This window comes from Equus przewalskii, chromosome 30 (assembly GCF_037783145.1).
Source record: "Equus przewalskii isolate Varuska chromosome 30, EquPr2, whole genome shotgun sequence".
NCBI classification, from domain to species: Eukaryota; Metazoa; Chordata; class Mammalia; order Perissodactyla; family Equidae; genus Equus; species Equus przewalskii.
In genome coordinates this window covers 28,057,504-28,080,358 of record NC_091860.1, presented here as the reverse complement: position 1 = coordinate 28,080,358, position 22,855 = coordinate 28,057,504, and the positions used below count along the sequence as shown (strand labels likewise).

The following is a 22,855-nucleotide window of genomic DNA, read 5'->3' as shown; positions in this document are numbered from 1 at the left end:
GCTTTCCTCTTTTTATTCAAATAATTCATTTTTTATAACTAATATTTTAATTACTTATTTCTCCCATCTGCCTTTTCTTATTTACTTAGTTTCCTTGGCTTTTCATAAATACTTGTCCCTGCTTAATTCCTTTGAGAGTGCTAAGCAAATTATTTTATGGTCATGCTTAAATTACTCATTTGTTTTTTCTTCTTGTGTGATTTTTTTCCTATTTTTTGGTTCTCTTGGTTCTTTTTCATGGTTGTAGATTTCCTTCTCTGATTCATTACACTTGATTTGAGAAGCAGTCTTGTTCCTGCTTGTCCTGGAGTTGTGTGGTAACTCTCGTGGTCCCAGGTCTTGGGTTAGGATTCAGGGTGATTGCACTCTTCCTTCTGAAAATCAAGTTTCCTGACATTGATTTGAAACCGACCAATATTTGTATAACTCTTTGGCCTTTTACTTGGAGCATCTTGGCTGAATCTCTGTAAGAGATTCCATGATTTCTCAATTCCTTTGTGTTTGGGCCTGCAATTGCCATGACTTCTTCTGGCAAGGACTATTTTTGACAGCTTCAATTCCACAGAATGCAGTGCAGAAATTAATGACCAGCTGGGGATTTTTCCTAGGTGGCTCAGTTCTACAACTGCAAGGCTGTTCTTGAAGTCTACCCTGGACATAGGGGCCATTCACAGACCATGCCATCTCAGGCTTCATCTCTGAACCTTCCCATAGGACGAGGGAATAGCTGCTCTTTACCTTGGTGCCACTGCACCTTATTATTCTGGGCAGGCTATGAAAGAATTTTGGCATCTATAAATGCTGTGCAGGCAGAAAATGTCTAGCCTAGGAGAGCTTCCACAAGTCTGCAGAGATAACCAGGTCAACTCACAGAGGTGGATGGTTCCTTGAGGTCTGATTCCACTTTCCTTATGAAGAAAGTGCTCCTTTGGAAACAAGTTTCTACGAAATGACTCCATACGATCTCATGTGATTAAGGCTGCTAACCTAGTTCACTAAGACGTCGCTGATTACCAGAGAATGACCTCACCTCCTGTTCCAGTTCATCTTCACAGACCTCAGAATTATCAGAAACACCATCATCTTGACTACATGAATATCAGATCCTTTCACAGTTGTGTCTTAAGACAGTCTCAAAATCTGACTCTTAGCAGGTGCTCAAAAACTTTTTCGATTAACAGGAATACACTGTTACAATAAAAATTGGACTACACATTTTTTATTTTTATTAATAGACTTTACTTTTTAGAATACACTTGTATTTACAGAAAAAATGTTTTTAAAGTCCAGAGAGCTGCCGTTCAGTCTCTGTTCTCCTCCCCACTCATGCCCCCATTTCCCCTATTATTAGTATCTTGTGTTACTGTGGGACATTTATGATAACTAATGAGATAAGACTTACACAGTATTATTAGCTAAGGTCTATGGTTTACATTAGGGTTTCTCTGTTTTGTACAGCTCTGTGAATACTGAAAAATGCAAACTGACATGTATCTACCCTTAGTGTCTACATACTGAATGGGTTTATCATCTTAAAAACCTCTATGCTCCTCTTAACTATCCTTTCCTTTCCCTCTTCCTCTAAACTCTTGGCAACCTTGATCATTGTATTGTCTTTATAGTTTTGCTAGTTGCAAAATGGCATACAGTTGAAATCTTATGGTATGTAACCTTTTAAGATTTGCTTATTTCTCTTAGTAATACACATTTAAGTTTCCTCCATGTCTTTTCATGTCTTGTTAGTTCCTTTATGCTTATCACTGAATAAAATTCTACTGTATTGATACAATTATGTGTCTATATCCAATGAACTGCTATACAAAATTTGACAATTATTAAAAATTGCTATGAACATCTGTGTAAAATTTTTTGTGTGGACACAAGATTGTAAGTCTTTTGGTTAAATGTCAAGGAGCACAGTTGCTGGAGTATATGGTAGAAGTATGTTTGACATTGAAAGAAACTGCCAAACTATCTTCCAAAATGGCTGTCCCATTTTGCTTTCCCACCAGCAAGGAAAGACTGGTGCTGTAGATTCACATCCTTTCCGGTATTTGGTGTTGTCACTGTTTTGGATTTTGGCAATTCTCACAGATGTGTAGCAGTATCTCATTTTTAAAAATTTTCAATTCACTAACGACATATGATGTTGAGAAATTTTTCATATGTTTACTTGTCATCTATGTATTGTCTTTGGTGAACTGTCAGTTCAGATCTTTTGCTCGTTGATAAATTGAGTTTTTGTTTTATTACTACAGAATTTTAAGTGTTCTTTGTATATTTTGGGTACTGATACTTTATCAGTTAGAGTTTTGGAAGTATTTTCTCATAGACAGTGTATGGTCTTTTAATTCTCTTTATGGTGTCTTTCACAGAGCAGAATTGTTAAGTTATTTTAATGAAGTCTGGCAATTTATTTCCCACATGGATTGGACTTTTCGTGTTGTATCTAAAAAGTCAAGACCATTCCCAAGGTACTCTAGATTACCCCCTACATTATCTTGTAGAGTGTTATAGTTTTGTGTTCTACATTTAGATCTATCATTCATTTTGACTTAAGTTTTGTGAAAGGTGTAAGGTCTGAGTCTCGATTCAGTTTTTGTATGTGGATGTCTAGTTGTTCCAACACCATTTGTTGAAAAGACTAATCTTTCTCCTTTGAGTTGTCATTCTTTTCTATCAAAGATCAGTTAACTATATTTTAGTGGGTCTATATGTGGGCTCCCTATTCAGTCCATTGATCAATGTGTCTGTACTTTCACCTATACAACACTGTCTTGATTGCTGTACGTTTCCAGTAAGCCTTGAAGTTGAGTAATGTCAGTCCACTAACTTTCTTGTTCTCCAGCTTCCATTAAGCCACGATTCTCTGTATCCAACTGTCTGTATAATTTTGGGGTCTGCAATTTTCTTTGTGACTTCGATTTTCTGGTAGATCTAAGGAGAGTTGTTGATTCTTAGTTTGTCGTTTTTTGCCTTATGAGGAAGGAAGTGTTGATTTCCAAGGTCTTTATCTATGTGACTAAAACCCAGAAGTCTAGCTTTTTCAATATTATTAAAGTTTGGCCCTATTTTTTGAACAGTTCTGAATTAGTTAGGCAATATATTTTCTTTGGCCTTAGCATCTTCTCCTTACATTTTTCCTGCCTGAATCAGGCCTAGGGAGTTTACTTGGCTACCTTTGCCATCTACATTGATCCTCCCAGGGGAGCAACTCTTTAAGACGCATTTTAATAAATTAACTGAAAAAAATGTCAAGGATCCCTTATAAAAAATTTAAATCTTAGAAGATTCAATCCTGATAATTATGCACTATGTCTTAATAATATAAGGGTATGCTGTAGTCATACAAATGTGAACTACAATCTGAGAACACCCCAGCAAGCTCATTACTGTTTCCTGGGCACACATGGCAGCCTAGTCCTGACTTTCAGGTCTGGCCATTCCACAGAATACTGTGGAAAATTCCTTTTCATGTACAGGAGAAAAGTAGCAGAGAGGCATTTTCCAAATTTTCCCAAAAAGGTATGTGCTCGAATCTCTTCTCCTAAAAATTATGTACGTCTGAGTCCTAATGACCTTCCAGGCTGGTTCCCCTCCAACATCCTGGGCCAACTCTGCCCCAGGAATACTTAATTCTGGGATTTTCTGGAGCATTTATCCCCCGCGCTGCTGAAAGACAGCCTGCGTATTGCTGATCATCCTTGCAACAGATGCCTAACCATACAGACCACATGGAATACGTCCTCTCATTCCTCAAAGGCTAGAGGAACACTGACTGATAAATACCTGCTAACTACTACTTCCCTAGAGACTGAAAACTCATCCCTCTTGTTCCAGAAATATCTATAAAATTGTCTTTATTGTATCCCCTCCCACTTCTTACACCAGAAGATCCAGGCAAACCAGTTTTTGGCTCTAAGAGTCAGAAGGAAATAAAATATTCAACAGAGACAGGAGTAGGTAAAACAATTTAGGGGTAAAAATCTTTAATTTTTACAGAAAGTGACAAAAATGGAGTGCCTTTCCTTACTGACCTAAGCACTTAAGTCTAGCTGAGTATGAGCTGCTAAGCAGCATGGATGGAACCCATGCAGATGTGTGTGATCACCAACATCCGAGACAGTTCCCACCTCAATATCCACATGCAGAGCTTCTGGTAGAAGTCAGGACAAAGGCCTCCATATTAATATTCATCAGAAAATGGATACTCAGGGTGGTCAGCAAAACTAAAATGAGAAAAACAAGGCATATATGGGGTCAATGACTCTGTTCCAATGGTGGTAGAGAAGTGATTTCTATGAAGCTGTCATTGAGGTAAAGTCAAACATTTTATTTCCTGACCAGGTGTAGAGTCTGCCTTTCTTTCTTTCACAAACATGACTTTATAATAATATTTAAATAATAATAATTAAATGTTTCAAATAATATTCCTTGCCCTGTACTTAGTACACAGAATACGCAAAGTCAAATAATCAAATATTTTCCTCTCCTTAGCTACATATGTCAATAAAGCAACAAGATAGTCTCTCCTTTCTCATTTCAAATCTTCAGTGGAAGAAAAAGACATGTCCAGCCACTTGCTCAGCACTAATACTTTATGGTGATACAGTTTACTGAATGCAATTTCACTTCGATTTTTTTTTCAGAGATTTTTTTTTATTAAGATTATGATAGTTAACAACCTTGTGAAATTACAGTTGTACATTATTATTAGTCATGTTGTAGGTACACCACTTCACCCTTAGTGCCCTCCCCCAACCCTCCCTTTCCCCTGGTAAGCACCGATCAGTTCTCTTTGTCTATACGTTAACTACCACCTATGAGTGGAGTCATACAGAGTTCGTCTTTCTCTGTCTGGCTTATTTCACTCAACATAATACCCTCAAGGTCTATCCATGTTGTTGTGAATGGGATGACTTTGTCCTTTTTTATGGCTGAGTAGTATTCCATTGTATATATATACCATATCTTCTTTATCCAATCATCAGTTGCTGGGCACTTAGGTTGGTTCCATGTCTTGGCTATTGTGAATAATGCTGCAATGAACATAGGGGTGCATGGGACTTTTGGAATTACTGATTTCAGGTTCTTAGGATATATATCCAGTAGTGGGATGGCTGGGTCATAAGGTATTTCTATTTTTAACTTTTTTAGAAATCTCCATACTGTTTTCCATAGTGGCTGCACCAGTTTGCATTCCCACCAATAGTGTATGAGGGTTCCTTTTTCTCCACAGCCTCTCCAACATTTGTCACTCTTGGTTTTGGATATTTTTGCCATTCTAAAAGGTGTAAAGTGATATCTTAGTGTAGTTTTGATTTGCATTTCCCTGATGATTAGTGATGATGAGCATCTTTTCATGTGTCTATTGGCCATCTGTATATCTTCTTTGGAGAAATGTCCATGTCCCCTGCCCATTTTTTGATTGAGTTGTTTGATTTTTTTGTTGTTGAGCTGTGTGAGTTCTTTATATATTATGGAGATTAACCCTTTGTTGGATAAATAACTTCTAAATATTTTTTTTCCCAATTAGTGGGCTCTTTTTGGTTTCAATCCTGTTTTCCCTTGTCTTGAAGAAGCTCTTTAGTCTGATGAAGTCCCATTTGTTCATTCTTTCTATTGTTTCCCTCATCTGAGGGGTTATGGTGTCCAAAAAGATTCTTTTGAAACTGATGTCAAAGAGTGTACTGCCTATATTCTCTTCTAGAAGACTCATTGTTTCAGGCCTAATCTTTAGGTCTTTGATCCATTTTGAGTTTATTTTTGTGAATGGTGAAAAAGAATGGTCAATTTTCATTCTTTTACATGTGGCTGTCCAGTTTTCCCAGCACCATTTGTTGAAGAGACTTTCTTTTCTCCATTGTAGGCCCTCAGCTCCTTTGTCGAAGATTAACTGTCCATTCACTTCTATTTTTTAAATTTATTAATTATTTACTAATTTTCCACCACATACAACACATCCACTTAGATCCAGAAATGGAAAGAATGTCATGTAAACATTGGGTTCCATCTCCAAGGAGCTTACTGTGAGGTAGGATGATCTCTATTCAGTAATAACACAAAATGTAAATTGATAGAAAATAATGGCTTCTTATTAAAACATCTAATTTATTTGAAGAATGGCTGATTCATTACTACTCTCTTTTTCTCTCATCATTACTTACATACCTTGTTCGTCGTTTGTCTCTATATTAATAAGTATATTGGTAAGGACAAAAATTATCTACCAGCTTTTGAGTATTCACAATTTTCCACTATGCTAATTGCTTTCCATACATTATCACATTTATTGCTATTACGAGTTAAAATTCTCACAGGGAGAGGGAATGTGCATTCCTCCCTTTCCCTCATTTATAATGAAAATTTTTTTCTTAAAATTACAAAACAGTAGGCCATGAAGGAATATTAAAGATTTTTTGTTGGCTATAAATTATCTCCACAAATTGTGATTTGCCTCCACATTCTTCCTTTGGTTTATATTTCTCTTCTTGAAAACTTTGTCCTCTGTGTCGAGATCTCCATATTTCAGAAAATCTTAACCAAGAATTCCTGTGGACTCCACAATGACAGCCTTTGTGGAGGGAAATGCAGTATTTGGGTCCTGAACAAACATACAATGAAAAGGAAGGGAGAGATATGGAGACTTATGAGGGACATAAACTTGGCAGAATCTCATGAAGATTCTTATGGGAGCAATGAGCATTTCTGCTATGAACACAAGCTTGATGGAGAATCCTTTAATCTGATAAAGAATTGAGAAGTTGGAGGAAAAAGAAGATAAATATAGTTTTGGAAACATTCAATTAGGCTACACTGGTGATATTCACAGTTTATGTCCACTGGATTGTTGTGGAAATGAGAATCCTATGTGGAATATACAGATTCAGCAATGACATCAAGCGTCTTGGAAAGTTACATGGAGTGATGAGGGCAGGACACATGTGTATAATTCCAAGCCGACCCTGCTCCACTCGTCCTGCCATTGTGTCAGTGAACAAAGCTCTGGAGTGAGCCTGGCATGAGATTCCAGGAAGTTCCTGTCTCGTCCCTGACTCAAATTAGCCTCTGAATCCCTAGTATTGACATCAATTTTAACAATGATCATACTCTCATTATCAAAATATAAACTGAAGCAAACGTATTTACCAAAGTTACTTACATTTTAATAGAAGCATATCGAAGATTTTGGTTTAGGCCATCTAGGACTTTCATGTCCTCTGAAGTCAACTGGAATTCAAAAACCTACCACAGAAGTAGAAAGATTTTTTTTGATTTCCAGATTGCATATTGCCAATTTGGAAAATCTAGGCACATCAGACTGAATCATGCAGAGGCAATATTCAAAATATCTTAGGAATTTCCAAGAGTTTTCAAAGACATCAAGAAAAATCTCAAGTATTAATAAGTATCAAGAAAAATTAAATAAAAATCCATAAGTAGATATGGTAGATTGAAACTGCACAAGACTACAGACAAAAAAGAGATCTTTAAAAAAGTGAGGGAACAAAGCCCACATTATTCAAAGAGATAGGGTCATGTACTTAGCAGATCCAGAAGACTCTAGAAATAGATTTAAAAAATACAAAACATAATGTAGTAATTCTCACTAATACAAGTGGATGTCTATATCCCATCAATGAACAGTTAGAAAGTCAATAAATTTTATTCAAGGTAATTTAAAACAATAATTGTCCAAATACTAACAATGTCATGTTCAAAGGACACAGTACCCAGCCTGATGAGAACGTTACTGTCTAAATGTGGGACATTTTAAGCATCAAAATGAAGGTGAGTAATGGCTAATATGTTGAACCAAATAAATCCATCAATCCATAATAATATTCCAAGAGAGTGATTAGATGGAGAAGTTGGAGGGTAGATAAATCAATAGACAGGTTGATAGGTAGCAGGCAAAATTTCAAAAATATAAAAATTGATCCGAGTTACACACTTATTGCAATAGTCTTTCAACTTTTCCAAACATTTGAATATCTGTAAAGTAAAAAGTTAGTAAAAGCTATCAAAAGCATATCTAATTTACTAGTCATCTATGAATAAATCCAATAGCAGTATTAAGTAAATACCTTGTGGAGGAAGTTTTGAAATTTATTAAAAATATATAAATAACATCAAAGCATTTAAAAACATATCATAATCATTGATTGGAAGTCTTAATATTGTAAAGAAGTCAGTTTTCTCCAAATTAAGCTATAGTTTTGATGCAATATGAAACAAAGACTTACACTATTATTTTTTGTGAAAGTTGACAAATGATACTATATTTTACATAAAAGAACAACTAGTGAAGAATACACAAGATGTTCTTAAAGAAGAAAAAGAAATGAAGAAAAAACTTACCATTCTGGAAAGCAAAGCATTTCCACTATAAATAGACAGTATAGAAAAGTAAGTAGTTGAATAGAAGAGAGAGGCCAGAAATGAACTGAGGGACATTTGACACATGACGGAGACGACAGTGAAAAGCTGTGGGAAATGATGGACATTTGGATTTCCCTTTAAACATATACATATTTAGGTTCATTTTGTCATTGTATTAAACAATCAATTACAGGTATATTAGAGACCAAAATTTGAATGAAAAGACACAGTCACTTTTGGAAGTTTCTCTACCCTTTGAACCTGGCCTGGCCTGTATCTTGCACTGGACAAGAAAATTTTCCAGAAGCAGGGGTGAGTCAATTCTTATCCTAGAATGAAAAGGCTTTGCAAGTATACAATCACTGCCTTGGCCTCATGCAAAGAGGAGAAAACCAGTGAGAATACACATAAGTAATAAACGCATGGGAAATAATAGGTAATTCATCAGGGCCCAAAGATGTCTTAAGATCCTTACAAAGAAGAACTCATGTGATGGATACTCTTTAGGAGCCCCATGCCCAGAGCTTCAACAATCACCTGCATGTTCTCTTTCATCTGCTTCTCATTGATACACTTGGCCAGAACCACAACCCCACGCTGTAGCTGGTAGCGAAGGGCAATCAGTGCTGGAGATCGTTCGTACTTTTTTGCCATGGCACAAAGGACGGGATCTTCCAAGAGAACCGGGCTGCTCTGGTCCACCCTGGAAGAAAATGCAGAAATGCTGAAGACCTTAAACTGAATTTTTCAGTTTGTTCTGAGCCTTCTGAAAAAGACCCAGGTGGTCCACTCTAGACCAGTTCTTCTCAACAGATGGTCCCTGGACAAGCAGCAACAGTATCATCTGGTAACTTGTTGGGAAGGGTAAATTCCCTGACTTTACTGAAGACCACCTGATTCAGAAACTCTTTATTTAGGAAGCCCTCTAGGTCATTTTGATGCATGTTTGAGTCCAGACCATTGCTTTCAAATCATAGATTTTTTCCCTTTTACTTCTCAGGGGCTGTTTATCTTCTCTGATTATAGCCCTCACAGTAAGAATAAGAGTATGAAAGGAGAAAGAGAAAGGAAATGAATGAGATAGTCTTTATTTTAAATTTTGTATGATATTGATAAAAGTTGAGTAGTCACAAAAGGTGAACTATTCATTTTATCATTACTTATAGTATGCAATATTTCCATAGAAGTTTACAAAAGTGTTTCTGATCACAATTTGTTCTATCATAATAAATCTAGGAGTTACATATTACCATCCTGATTTTAGACATAAGTAAACTCAGAGAGTCTATTACTAGAAATGCATTAATTAGTTCAAAAACATCTACATCATGACTTAAGCTTATGACTTTTGTCTCAATTTTTTGGATTATATATAGATTTTCATGCAGACATTTGTTATTGATTAATCTACAACCAACACATATAATGCAATAGCATTGACTAGGTCATGGGGTGACAAAGGGGAAGGATTTCTTCTGTCCCTCCCCTCTCTCCCCAAGCCAGTTGAGAGTTAATTCCAGAAAACTGAGTATAGTATGATTTAAAATATTTCATCAAAAGTGTGTTTTAGGCATACTCCCTTTTGCCTTCATTACCATTGTTTTGGACGTTGGCTTCCCAAAGCACAATAGGCAACTAGGACAATATCTTTGGATTTGCAGAAATCCAACAGTTTCCTCTGGTTGAGATAAGGATGACATTCCACCTGTAGAATGCCAAGATAGAAAAATGTCACACTGCATGATACGGGAATATTAATATGAAACAGAAAGTTTAAAAGGAAAAAAGGCTGAACAAAAAACTGTTTAATATTCAATTTATACTAGAAACATCAACATCAAGTAATTATTTTTTAAAAAGTAAATATCATATATATGTTCCCTAAAATATTTTACGGATTTCCTAAAAGGGTAAAAAAAGAAAAAGAAATATATTTCTGAGAACAGGCAAATCTATGGATCAGATCTTGTTTATACAATACCATTGTATGTTACAAGGATCCATAGCTAAATCCAGATGTGGAACAGGAATATAACTTGTTTGAACCTTGAACATCAAATTGTGCCAGAAAACAAGAAATCAATCAAAGACTCATGAAGGAATGTCTAAAGGAAAACAAAAAGGTCCAACAATTTGATGGGGATCCCACTGGTGAAATTTGAGTAGATTTGAGCAGCAAAGGGAATAATGACTAAGAGCAATTATAACACATAGAGTAAATAAAAATCCATGAGTCCATAGTGATGAGAGAGAGAGAACAAAAATCCTTGTTGCCACTGATGGTGAGGATTGCATAACTTCTCTCTCAGAACATTGATATTCAATGGGAAGGAATTAACCTTTTCTCTTGCCTTATAGGAATAATTATATTTTATCCTTACTTCATGAGTGAATTTTATGTTTACATTAAAATTTCATGTAAAAAGACTTATAAAAGTGTGTATAAAATTTAATATGATTATAGAGTGATGTCAGCATCATGGCAGAGTGAACTTGCACATGACTCTCTCCCCTCCAACATGCGACAAAAAGGGGCATACATACTCCAACATAAGATATCTAAACAACACAAAAACATCAGAGAGACAGGCAGCCACACAACAGAGTACATAGAAGCTGGAGCCCCCCTTGGAGGAGCTGGAATGGGTAAGAGAGAACTTTGCTCCCTCCCCTAAATACTGTGATAATATCCATGGGAGGATCCCTGAGGGAAAGAGTGGGGGAGGGGTCACTCATCACAGGATCACCAAGGACTCCCTAGGGTCCTTTTAGCCTAGAAAGAAACCCTTTAATGGAGTGAAAGTTATCGTGGGGTGTGATCTCCTCAATCCTAGACCCCAGGAGACCAGATAGTGAGAGCTGATTGAGAAATCTTGGAGTGCATGCAGGAGAAAGTGTCCCTCCCCCCAACCCTGTACCACACCGCTCCACTGTCTGTGATCTTGGCTGAAGTCACAGGGCTCAGAATATGCAGCTGTCAACACTCACCCAGTGCTGATTGGTGGTAATGGCAGCTGAATAATACCAGAGTGAGAAAGACCTGACCTTCCAACATCAGACACTACATCAAAATCTCCAGACCCAGAAAGAAAACAAGCACTCAGAACTCAATCCTGAGGACACAGAAATACGTAAGCTAAATGACAATGAATTCAAATTAGTTATCATTCACAAAACTCAACAAAGTAAAGGAGACTGTAGAGAAATTATTCAATGAATTCAGGAGCTACTTCACAAAAGAGATTGAAACTATAAAGAAGAATCAATCAGAATTTTTAGAGATGAAAGACACAATGAAAGAGATAAAACAAAATATGGATTCCCTGAATGCTCAAGTGGACATCATGGAGGAGTGTTTCATCATAATTGAAGATAGACATGTTGAAATGCTCCAGACAGAGGAGGAGAGAGAACGAAGACTAAAAATAAATGAAGAAACTATCTGAGAAATATCAGACTCAATGAGGAATGGGACATAAGAATTATAGGTATTCAAGAAGGTGAAGAGAAGGAGAATGGAGCTGAAAGTGTGTTCAAAGAAATAATAGCGGAGAACTTCCCAAATCTGGGGAAGGAGAGGGAAATATGTGTAGAAGAGGCTTCCAAATCTCCTAGACATGTCAATGTAAAAAGAACTATTGAAAGGCATATAGTAATAAAACTGGCAAAAATGAATGACAAGGAAAGAATACTCAGGGCAGCAAGGCAGAAGAAAATAGCTTACAAAGGAACCCCATCAGGCTTTCAGCAGATTTCTCTGCAGAAACCTTGCAAGTTAGGAGAGAATGGACTAGCATATTAAAAACTTTAAAAGACAAGAATCTTCACCCAAGAATACTCTATCCAGCAAAAATATCCTTCAGATATGCAGGAAAAATTAAATCTTTCCCAGACAAACAAAAGCTAAGGCGCTTCATAGCCATGAGACCCCTCTCCTACAAGAAATCCTCAAGAATGCCCTCATACCTCAAAAAGAATAAAAGGGAGAAAAGGGTCACAAAACACAGAGTAAGAAGATAAACAGGTAGACAGAATCACAATAGGAGAGCAAATATTCAACTGTAACATTAGGCTAAAGGGAAGGAAGACAGCAAAAACAAAGACAGTCTTGTCACTTTAATCAAAAACTGACAACACGAGTTTAATAAGATATGAGAAAAACAACCTAGGAGTGGAGGAAGAAAGGGACTGAATCGGTTTGGACTAAAGAAACAAGAGGCCATCAGAAAATGGACTATCTTATACGTGAGATTCTGAATACAAACATCAGGGTAACCACTAAACAAAAAAGCAGAACAGAAACACAAAAAATAAAGAAAGAACAAAGAAAAGAAACACATCTTACATAATTCAATGGGTAGACCAAAACACACAGGACAAGAAACAAAGGAAATGCAGGAAAACTGGAAAATGAGTGATATAATGACAACATTAAGCTCTCATACATCAATAATCACCCTAAATGTAAATGGATTGAATCTTCAATAAAAAGACACAGAGTGGCAAGATGGATTAAAGAACAAGAACCAACAATTTGCTGCCTCCAGGAAACACATCTCAGCTCCAATGACAAACACAAGCTCAGAGTGAAGGGGTGGAAAATGATACTCCAAGCTAAGGGCAAACAAAAGAGATCAAGTCTTGCAATACTTATATCAGACAAAGTAGACTTCAAGATAAGACAGGTAAAGAGAGACAAAGAGGGGCAGTATATGATGATCAAAGGGAGACTCCATCAAGAAGAAATAATGCTTACAAATATCTATGTACTCAACACAGGAACACCAAAGATCATAAAGCAACTACTAACAAACTGAAAAGAAGATATTAATAATAACATAATAACAATAATAGAAGGGGACCACAACAGCCCACTCACATCAATGGATAGATCATACAGACAGGAAATCAACAAGGAAACAGTGGAATTAAATGCAAAGCTAAACCAGTTGGACTTAATAGACATATATAGAACCCTCCATTCAAAAACAGCAGGATATACATTCTTCTCAAGTGCATACAGAACATTCTCAAGGATAGACCTTGTATTAGTAGACAAGGAAAGCCTCAATAAATTTAAGACAATTGAAATAATAAGTATCTTTTCTGATAATAATGCTATAACGATAGAAATTAATTTCAAGAAAAAAGCTGAGAAAGGGAGAAAGATGTGGAGACTAAACAACATGTTGTGGAACAAGCAATGAATGATTGAAGAAACTAAAGGATAAATCAAAAAATATCTGGAGACAAATGAAAATGATAACATGCCATACCAACTCATATGGGATGCAGCAAAAGCTGTATTAAGAAGCAAATTCATTGCAATACAGGCACACCTTCACAAACAAGAAAAATTTCAAATAAGCCATCTCAAATTACACCTAACTGAATTAGAAAAAGAAGAAGAAACAAAGCCCAAAGTCAGCAGAAGGAGAGAAATAATAAAAATCAGAGCAGAAATAAATGCTATTGAAACAAAAAAGGCAGTAGAAAGGATCAATGAAACAAAGAGCTGGTTCTTTGAGAAGATCAGTAAAATTGACAAACCCTTAGCCAGACTTACAAAGACAAAGGAGAGAATCAGATAAACAAAATCAGAAATGAAAGAGGAGAAATAATAACTGACTCCACAGAAATACAATGGATAATAAGAGAATATTATGAAAAAATATATGCCAACAAAATGGATAATGTAGAGGAAATGGATAAATTCTTAGACTCTTACAACCTCCCAAAGTTGAGTCAAGAAGAAACAGACAATCTGAATAAACCAATCACAAGGAAAGAGATCGAAATTGTAATCAAAAGCATCCCAAAGAAGAAAACCCCAGGACCAGACAGCTTCTCTGGGGAATTTTACCAAACTTTCAGAGAGCATTTAATACCTACCCTTCTCAAGCTATTCCAAAAAATTTGGGAAGATGGCATACTTGCTAACACATTCTATGAGGCCAGCATCACTCTGATACCACAGCCTGAGAAAGAAAGCATAAAAAGGGAAAACTACAGGCCAATACAGCTGATGGACATAGATGCAAAAATACTCATCAAAATTTTGGCAACCCAAATTCAGCAATACATCAAAAGGATCATACATCATGAGATTCATACCAGGGATGGTTCAACATCTGCAAATCAGTTAATGTGATACACCACATCAACAAATTGAGGAATAAAAACCACACAATAATCACAATAGATGCAGAGAAAGCATTGGACAAAATTGAACAGCCGTTTATGATAAAAACTCTTAAAAAGTTGGGGGACTAATGCCCAAGATGGTGCCGTGAGTAGTCCTCTTTGTCTCTCCCCCTTCGAGTCTACAATTATTTGGACACTTATCGCTTAACAAAGGATATCCAGACAGCATCTCAGGACGTCTGAGATACCCACACGACTATACATCGGAAGGCGGACGGACTTTCCTCCGGGAGGATGTGGAAATAGGTGAAAACTCTCTGACCCCGACCAAGCAGCCTAGTACCCACAAGCGGCTTTCTTCCAATGGACGCCCCCAGAGGATCTACACACATCTAGGGCAGGAGCGAGCACACAACAGAGGAGCGACGGTGGAAACAGGTGACCAGAACCCTACCTAACCCCCCCGCAATTACTCCTAAACGCAGAGGGAAACTTTGGAGTTGCACACCTGGGCCCGCGGGGGAGAGTCTCTCCCCGCCATTGGCGGGGAGATCCCACCTGATGTTCGCGGCACCTGGAGGGTCCCAGAGAGAGTCGCTGAGGGTACGGAGGTCTCCCGGCTGCCACTGCCAGCACAGTGGGGCTAGGGATTGCCGGAGATCTCCGAGCGGACTGGGACTGGGTGAAGCTCCAAAGGCCAACTCCACGCCCCGGAGGGGAAGTTACAGAATTCTGCCCAGGCAGCAGACAAAACTCTCTGTCTGCCATTAGCGGAGGGGCCACGTCCAGCACTCAACTCCAGGAAAGTCCCGGAGAGAATCCTAGAGGATGGGACGACCTCCAGCTGCCATTGCCCGCCCCGTGGGGCTAGGGATTGCCGGAGATCTTGGAGAGGACTGGGGCTGGGGGAAGCTCCAGAGGCCCGCTCTGCGCCCCAGAGGGGAAGTTACAGAATTCTGCCCGGGCAGCAGACAGAGCTCTCTGTCTGCCATTGGCGGAGGGGCCACACCCAGCACTCGGCTCCGGGAAAGTCCTGGAGAGAATCCCAGAGGGCGGGGTGACCCCCGGCTGCCATTGCCCGCCCTGTGGGACTAGGGATTGCCGGGGATCTCGGAGAGGACTGGGGCTGGGGGGAGTTCCAGAGACCCAGCTCCGTAGCGTAGGGGGAAACCCTACAGGCTCACAGCAGCCTTAGGGAAAGCCTCTGCACAGCACCAGTAGAAAGCACCCAGCTGGCAGCCACAAGGCTGGAAGACCCCAGGGCAAAAGCAGCATAGCTAGGTGAACTAACCACAGACTGTAGAAGATGCCAATAGCTCTCCTGCGACCCATAGAGGACAAGTGAGATTTTGTGGGTGCCGACAGCAACAGAGTGACAAATATAAGTGATCCCACCCCTGGCCACTGGAAAAGCCCATAACACCGTTGCAGACCCCAAGGAGGGAGCACATCTAGGTGGGCTGCAACAGTAGGCACCAGCAGCCTGAAGCTCCCCTGTGACGGCCCCCACGGCAGAGGAGGGAATCCAAAGGACCACTGTGACTACGAGGAGGGGCCCAGGCCCAGTTAGCAACTGCGGACAGGGTTCCTGGTTGGTGCAGTATAAACAGCTGCTCCCCCACCGCAGCAGCTGAAACAAGTGAAAGGAGCAACTAAACTCTATCTCCATGCGGAGGCACAAATCAACAACATCAAGCAATATGAAAAAATACATTAAATCTCCAGAACAGAAAGAAAGTAACAAATACACAGAAAACAATCCCAAAGAAAATGAGATATATAATCTAAATGATGATGACTTCAAAACAGCCATCATTAAAATACTCAATGAGTTAAGAGAGAATTCTGACCGACAACTCAACGAGTTCAGGAGCTATGTCACAAAAGAGTTTGATACAATAAAGAAGAACCAAACAGAAATATTGGAAATGAAGAACACAATAGAGGAGATTAAGAAAAATCTAGATGCTCTGAACAGTAGGGCCGATAATATGGAGGAAAGAATTAGCAATTTGGAAGATGGCAATATAGAATTGCTGCAGGCAGAGGAGGAGAGAGAAGCCAGACTAAAAAGAAATGAAGAAACTCTCTGAGAATTATCAGACACAATTAGGAGATGCAACGTAAGGATTATAGGTATACCAGAGGGAGAAGAGAAGGAGAAAGGGGCAGAAAGCCTATTCAAAGAAATAATGGCTGAGGACTTCCCAAACCTGGTGAGAGAGATGGATCTTCAGGTGACAGAAGCCAATAGATCTCCAAACTTTATCAATGCAAGAAGACCAAACCCACGGCATATAGTAGTGAAGCTAGCAAAAGTCATCGACAAGGAGAAAATACTAAGGACAGCCAGGCAAAAGAAACTAACCTACAAAGGAACCCCCGTCAGGCTATCAGCAGATTTCTCAGCAGAAACTTTACAGGCTAGAAGAGAGTGGAATGATATATTCAAAAATCTGAAGGACAAAAACCTACAGCCGAGAATTCACTACCCAGCGAAAATATCCTTCAAATACGATGGAGAAATAAAAACTTTCCCAGATAAACAAAAATTAAGGGAGTTCATTGCCACAAAACCTCCTCTTCAGGAAATCCTCAGGAAAACCCTCATTCCTGAAAAATCCAAAAAAGGAAAGGGGCTACAAAACCAAGAGCTGAGGAGATAAGTAGAAGGACAACAGAGAGTAGCAGCTCTACATCAGAACAGATTAAACCATGGGACGAGAAACAAAGGAAACTGAAGAAAACCGGAAAACAAGACACAAAATGGTAGTGGTAGGCCCCCACGTCTCAATAATCACTCTAAATGTAAACGGATTGAACTCCCCAATCAAAAGACACAGAGTGGCAGGATGGATCAAAGAACAAGATCCAACAATATGCTGCCTCCAGGAAACACACCTCAGCCCCAAAGACAAACACAGACTCAGAGTGAAGGGATGGAGAACAATACTCCAAGCTAATAATGAACAAAAGAAAGCAGGTGTCGCTATACTAATATCAGACAAGGTAGATTTCAAAGCAAAACTGATAAAGAAAGATAAAGAGGGACAGTATATAATGATAAAAGGGACTCTCCACCAAGAAGACATAACACTTATAAATATATACGCACTCAACACAGGAGCACCAAAATTTGTAAAGCAACTCTTAATAGAACTAAAAGAAGACATCAACAACAATACAATAATAGTAGGGGACCTCAACACACCATTAACACCAATGGACAGAACATCCAGACAGAAAATCAACAAGGAAATAATAGAATTAAATGAAAAATTAGACCAGATGGACTTAATAGATATATATAGAACACTTCATTCAAAAACAGCAGGTTACACATTCTTCTCAAGTGCACATGGAACATTCTCAAGGATTGACCATATTTTGGGAACCAAAGCAAACATCAATAAATACAAGAGAGTTGAAATAATATCAAGCATCTTTTCTGATCATAATGCTATTAAACTAGAAATCAACTACAAGAAAAAAGCAGAGAAAGGTGCAAAAATGTGGAGACAAAACAACACGCTTCTCAACAAACAATGGATCATTGAAGAAATTAAAGAAGAAATCAAATTTTATCTGGAGACTAATGAAAATGAGAACACGACATACCAAATCATTTGGGATGCAGCAAAAGCAGTCCTAAGAGGGAAATTCATTGCAATACAGGCTCACCTCACTAAACAAGAAAAAGCTCACATAAGCAACCTCAAACGACACCTAACAGAACTAGAAAAAGAAGAACAAACAAAGCCCAGAGTCAGTAGAAGGAAGGAAATAATAAAAATAAGAGCAGAAATAAACGATATTGAAACAAAAAAGACAATAGAAAGGATCAATGAAACAAAGAGTTGGTTCTTCGAAAGAATTAACAAAATTGACAAACCCCTAGCCAGACTCACCAAGAAAAGAAGAGAGAAATCGCAAATTAATAAAATTAGGAATGACAGAGGAGAAATCACAACAGATACCAATGAAATACAAAAGATCATAAGAGAATACTATGAAAAACTATATGCCAACAAATTGAACAACCTGGAAGAAATGGACAAATTCCTAGACTCCTACAATCTCCCCAAACTGAATCAGGAAGAAATGGAGAATCTGAATAGGCCAATCACAAGTAAGGAAATAGAAACGGTAATCAAAAACCTCCCCAAAAATAAGAGTCCAGGACCAGACGGCTTCTCTGGAGAATTCTACCAAACATTCAAAGAAGACTTAATACCTATTCTCCTCAAACTGTTCCAGAAAATTGAGAAAGATGGAGAACTCCCTAACACATTCTGTGAAGCCAACATCACTCTGATCCCCAACCTGACAAGGACAACACAAAGAAGGAGAACTACAGGCCGATATCACTGATGAACATAGATGCAAAAATCCTCAACAAAATTTTGGCAAACCGAATACAGCAATACATCAAAAAGATTATACACCATGATCAAGTGGGATTTATACCAGGGACACAGGGATGGTTCAACATCCGCAAGTCAATCAACGTGATACACTACATCAACAAAATGAAAAACAAAAACCACATGATCATCTCAATAGATGCAGAGAAAGCATTCGACAAGATCCAACACCCATTTATGATAAAAACCCTCAGTAAAATGGGTATAGAAGGAAAGTACCTCAACATAATAAAGGCCATATATGACAGACCCACAGCCAACATCATACTCAATGGACAAAAGCTGAAAGCCATCCCTCTGAGGACAGGAACAAGACAAGGGTGCCCACTTTCACCACTCCTATTCAACATAGTACTGGAGGTGCTGGCCAGAGCAATTCGGCAGGAAAAAGAAATAAAAGGAATCCAAATAGGTAACGAAGAAGTAAAACTCTTGTTGTTTGCAGACGACATGATCTTATATTTAGAAAACCCCAAAGAATCCATAGAAAAACTATTAGAAATAATCAACAACTACAGCAAAGTAGCAGGGTATAAAATTAACGTGCATAAATCAGTTGCATTTCTATACACTAACAATGAACTAACAGAAAAAGAAATCAAGAACTCAATCCCATTCACAATTGCAATGAAAAGAATAAAATACCTTGGGATAAACTTAACCAAGGAAGTGAAGGATCTATACAATGAAAACTACAAGACTTTCTTGAAAGAAATTGACGATGACATAAAGAGATGGAAAGACATACCATGCACATGGATTGGAAGAATAAACATAGTTAAAATGTCCATACTACCTAAAGCAATATACAGATTCAATGCCATCCCAATCAGAATCCCAAGAACATTCTTCACAGAAATTGAACAAACAATCCTAAAATTCATATGGGGCAACAAAAGACTGCGAATTGCTAAAGCAATCCTGAGCAAGAAAAACAAAGCCAGCGGAATCACAATCCCCGATTTCAAAACATACTACAAAGCTACAGTGATCAAAACAGCATGGTACTGGTACAAAAACAGGTCCACAGATCAATGGAACAGAATTGAAAGCCCAGAGATAAAACCACACATCTATGGACAGCTAATCTTCGACAAAGGAGCAGAGGGCCTACAATGGAGAAAAGAAAGTCTCTTCAACAAATGGTGCTGGGAAAACTGGACAGCCACATGCAAAAGATTGAAAATTGACCATTCTTTTTCACCATTCACAAAAATAAACTCAAAATGGATCAAAGACCTAAAGATTAGGCCTGAGACAATAAGTCTTTTGGAAGAGAATATAGGCAGTACACTCTTTGACATCAGTTTCAAAAGAATCTTTTCAGACACTATAACTCCTCAGTTGAGGGAAACAATAGAAAGAATAAACAAATGGGACTTCATCAGACTAAAGAGCTTCTTCAAGGCAAGGGAAAACAGGATTGAAACAAAAAAACAGCTCACTAATTGGGAAAAAATATTTACAAGCCACTTATCTGACAAAGGGTTAATCTCCATAATATACAAAGAACTCACACAGCTCAACAACAAAAAAACAAACAACCCGATCAAAAAATGGGCAGAGGACATGAACAGACATTTCTCAAAAGAAGATATGAATATGGCCAATAGACACATGAAAAGATGTTCATCATCGCTAATCATCAGGGAAATGCAAATCAAAACTACACTAAGATATCACCTTACACCCGTTAGATTGGCAAAAACATCCAAAACCAAGAGTGACAAATGTTGGAGAGGTTGTGGAGAAAAAGGAACCCTCATACACTGTTGGTGGGAATGCAAACTGGTACAGCCACTATGGAAAACAGTATGGAGATTTCTCAAAAAGTTAAAAATAGAAATATCCTATGACCCAGCCATCCCATTACTGGGTATCTATCCTAAGAACCTGATATCAGAAATCTCAAGAGTCCGTTGCACCCCTATGTTCATCGCAGCATTATTTACAATATCCAAGATGTGGAACCAGCCTACATGCCCAGAAACTGATGATTGGATAAAGAAGATGTGGTATATATACACAATGGAATACTACTCAGCCATAAAAAAAGACAAAATTGGCCCATTCACAACAACGTGGATGGACCTCGAGGGTATTATGTTAAGCGAAATAAGCCAGTCAGAGAAAGACGAACTCTATATGACTCCACTCATAGGTGGAAGTTAGTATATTGATAAGGAGATCTGATCGGTGGTTACCAGGGAAAAGGGGGGGTGGGGGGAGGGCACAGAGGGGGAAGTGGTGTACCCACAACATGACTAACAAAAATGTACAACTGAAATCTCACAAGGTTGTAATCTATCATAACATTAATAAAAAAAAAAACAACAAACTCTTAAAAAGTTGGGATAGAAGGAAATTACCTCAACATAATAATGGCCATATATGACAAACCCAGAGCCATTATCATACTCAATGGGCAAAAACTGAAAGCCATTCCCCTGAGAACAGAAACAAGACAAGGATGCCCACTATCATCAGTCTTATTTAACATAGTACTGGAAGTTTTGGCCAGAGCAATTAGGCAAGAGAAAGCAAAAAAAGGATTCCAAATAGGGAGTGAAGGAGTGAAACTCTCACTGTTTGCAGACGACATGATCTTACATATTAGAAATCTCCAAAAAACCAATCAGTAAATTAATAGTAATAATTAACAACTACAGTAAACTTGCAAGGTACAGAATCAACTTACAAAAATCACTTGCTTTTCTATACTCCAATAACAAACTTACAGAAAGAGAACTCAAGAATACAATTCCATTTGCAATCAAAACTAAAAGAATCAAGTACCTAGGAATAAATTTAACCAAGGAAGTGAAGGACTTATACAATGATAACTGTAAGAGATGGAAAGGGATTCCTTGCTCATGGATTGGAAGAATAAACATAGTTAAAATGTCCATACTACCCAAAGCAATCTACAGATTTAATGCGATCCAAATCAGTATCCCCATGATATTCTGCACAGAAGTAGAACAAAGAATCCTAAAATTCGTATGGGGCAATCAAAGACCCCAGATTGTTAAGGCAATCTTGAGAAAAATGAACAAAGCTGGAGGTATCACAACCCCTGACTTCAAAATGTACTACAAAGCCATAGTGACAAAATGGTGTGATACTGGTCCCCAAACAGGCACACAAATCAATGGAACAGAACTGAGAGCTCAGAAATAAAACAGCATATCTACAGACAGCTAATCTCTGACAAAGGTGCCAAGAACATACAATGGAGAAAAGACAGTCTCTTCAATAAATGGTGTTGGGAAAACTGGACAGCCACATGCAAAAGAATGAAGGTAGACCACTACCTCATGCCATACAAAAAAATACACTCAAAATGGATCAAAGACTTGAAGATACGTCCTGAAACTGTAAAACTCCTGGTAGATAATGTAAGTAGTACACTGTTTGACATTGAACAAAAAAGGATCTTTTCAAATACCATGTCTTCTCAGACAAGGGAAACAAAAGAAAAAATAAACAAGTGGGAGCTCATCAGACCAAAGAGCTTCTGGAAGTCAAACGAACTAGAATCAAAACAAAAAGACAACCCATTGACTGGGAGAAAATATTTGCAAGTCATATATCTGACATGGGCTTAATCTCCATAATATATAAGGAACTCACACAACTGAGCAATTAAAAGACAAACAACCCGATCAAAAAATGGGTAGAGGATATGAACAGACATTTCTCCAAAGAAGATATACAGATGGCCAACAAACACATGAAAAGATCTTCAACATCACTAATCATCAGGGAAATGCGAATCAAAACTACACTAAGATACCACCTTACACCTGTTAAAATGAGTATAATAACTAAGACTAAAAATAACAAATGTTGAAGAGGGTGTGGGGAAAAGGTAACCCTCATACACTACTAGTGGGAATGCAAAC

General features: G+C 38.0%; 1 protein-coding gene across 5 annotated transcripts in view; it reads right to left on the bottom strand.

Moving 5' to 3' along the window:
- Positions 1-22,855, bottom strand: part of LOC139073271 (aldo-keto reductase family 1 member C23-like) — a 53,357-nt gene that overhangs the window by 21,064 nt on the left and 9,438 nt on the right. For 3 of the 5 annotated variants that reach the window (XM_008528149.2, XM_008528071.2, XM_008528511.2), the window contains exons 7-10: positions 9,978-10,087; positions 8,920-9,085; positions 7,163-7,245; positions 3,961-4,229 (exon numbers count right to left, since the gene is read on the bottom strand). In XM_008528149.2, the coding sequence (XP_008526371.1) occupies positions 4,187-4,229; positions 7,163-7,245; positions 8,920-9,085; positions 9,978-10,087 (402 nt within the window). In that variant the 3' untranslated portion in view covers positions 3,961-4,186. Of the gene's footprint in view, positions 1-3,960; positions 4,230-7,162; positions 7,246-8,919; positions 9,086-9,977; positions 10,088-22,855 lie in introns of those variants that run through there. The other 2 variants (XR_011535166.1, XR_011535167.1) reach the window with 1 other exon arrangement.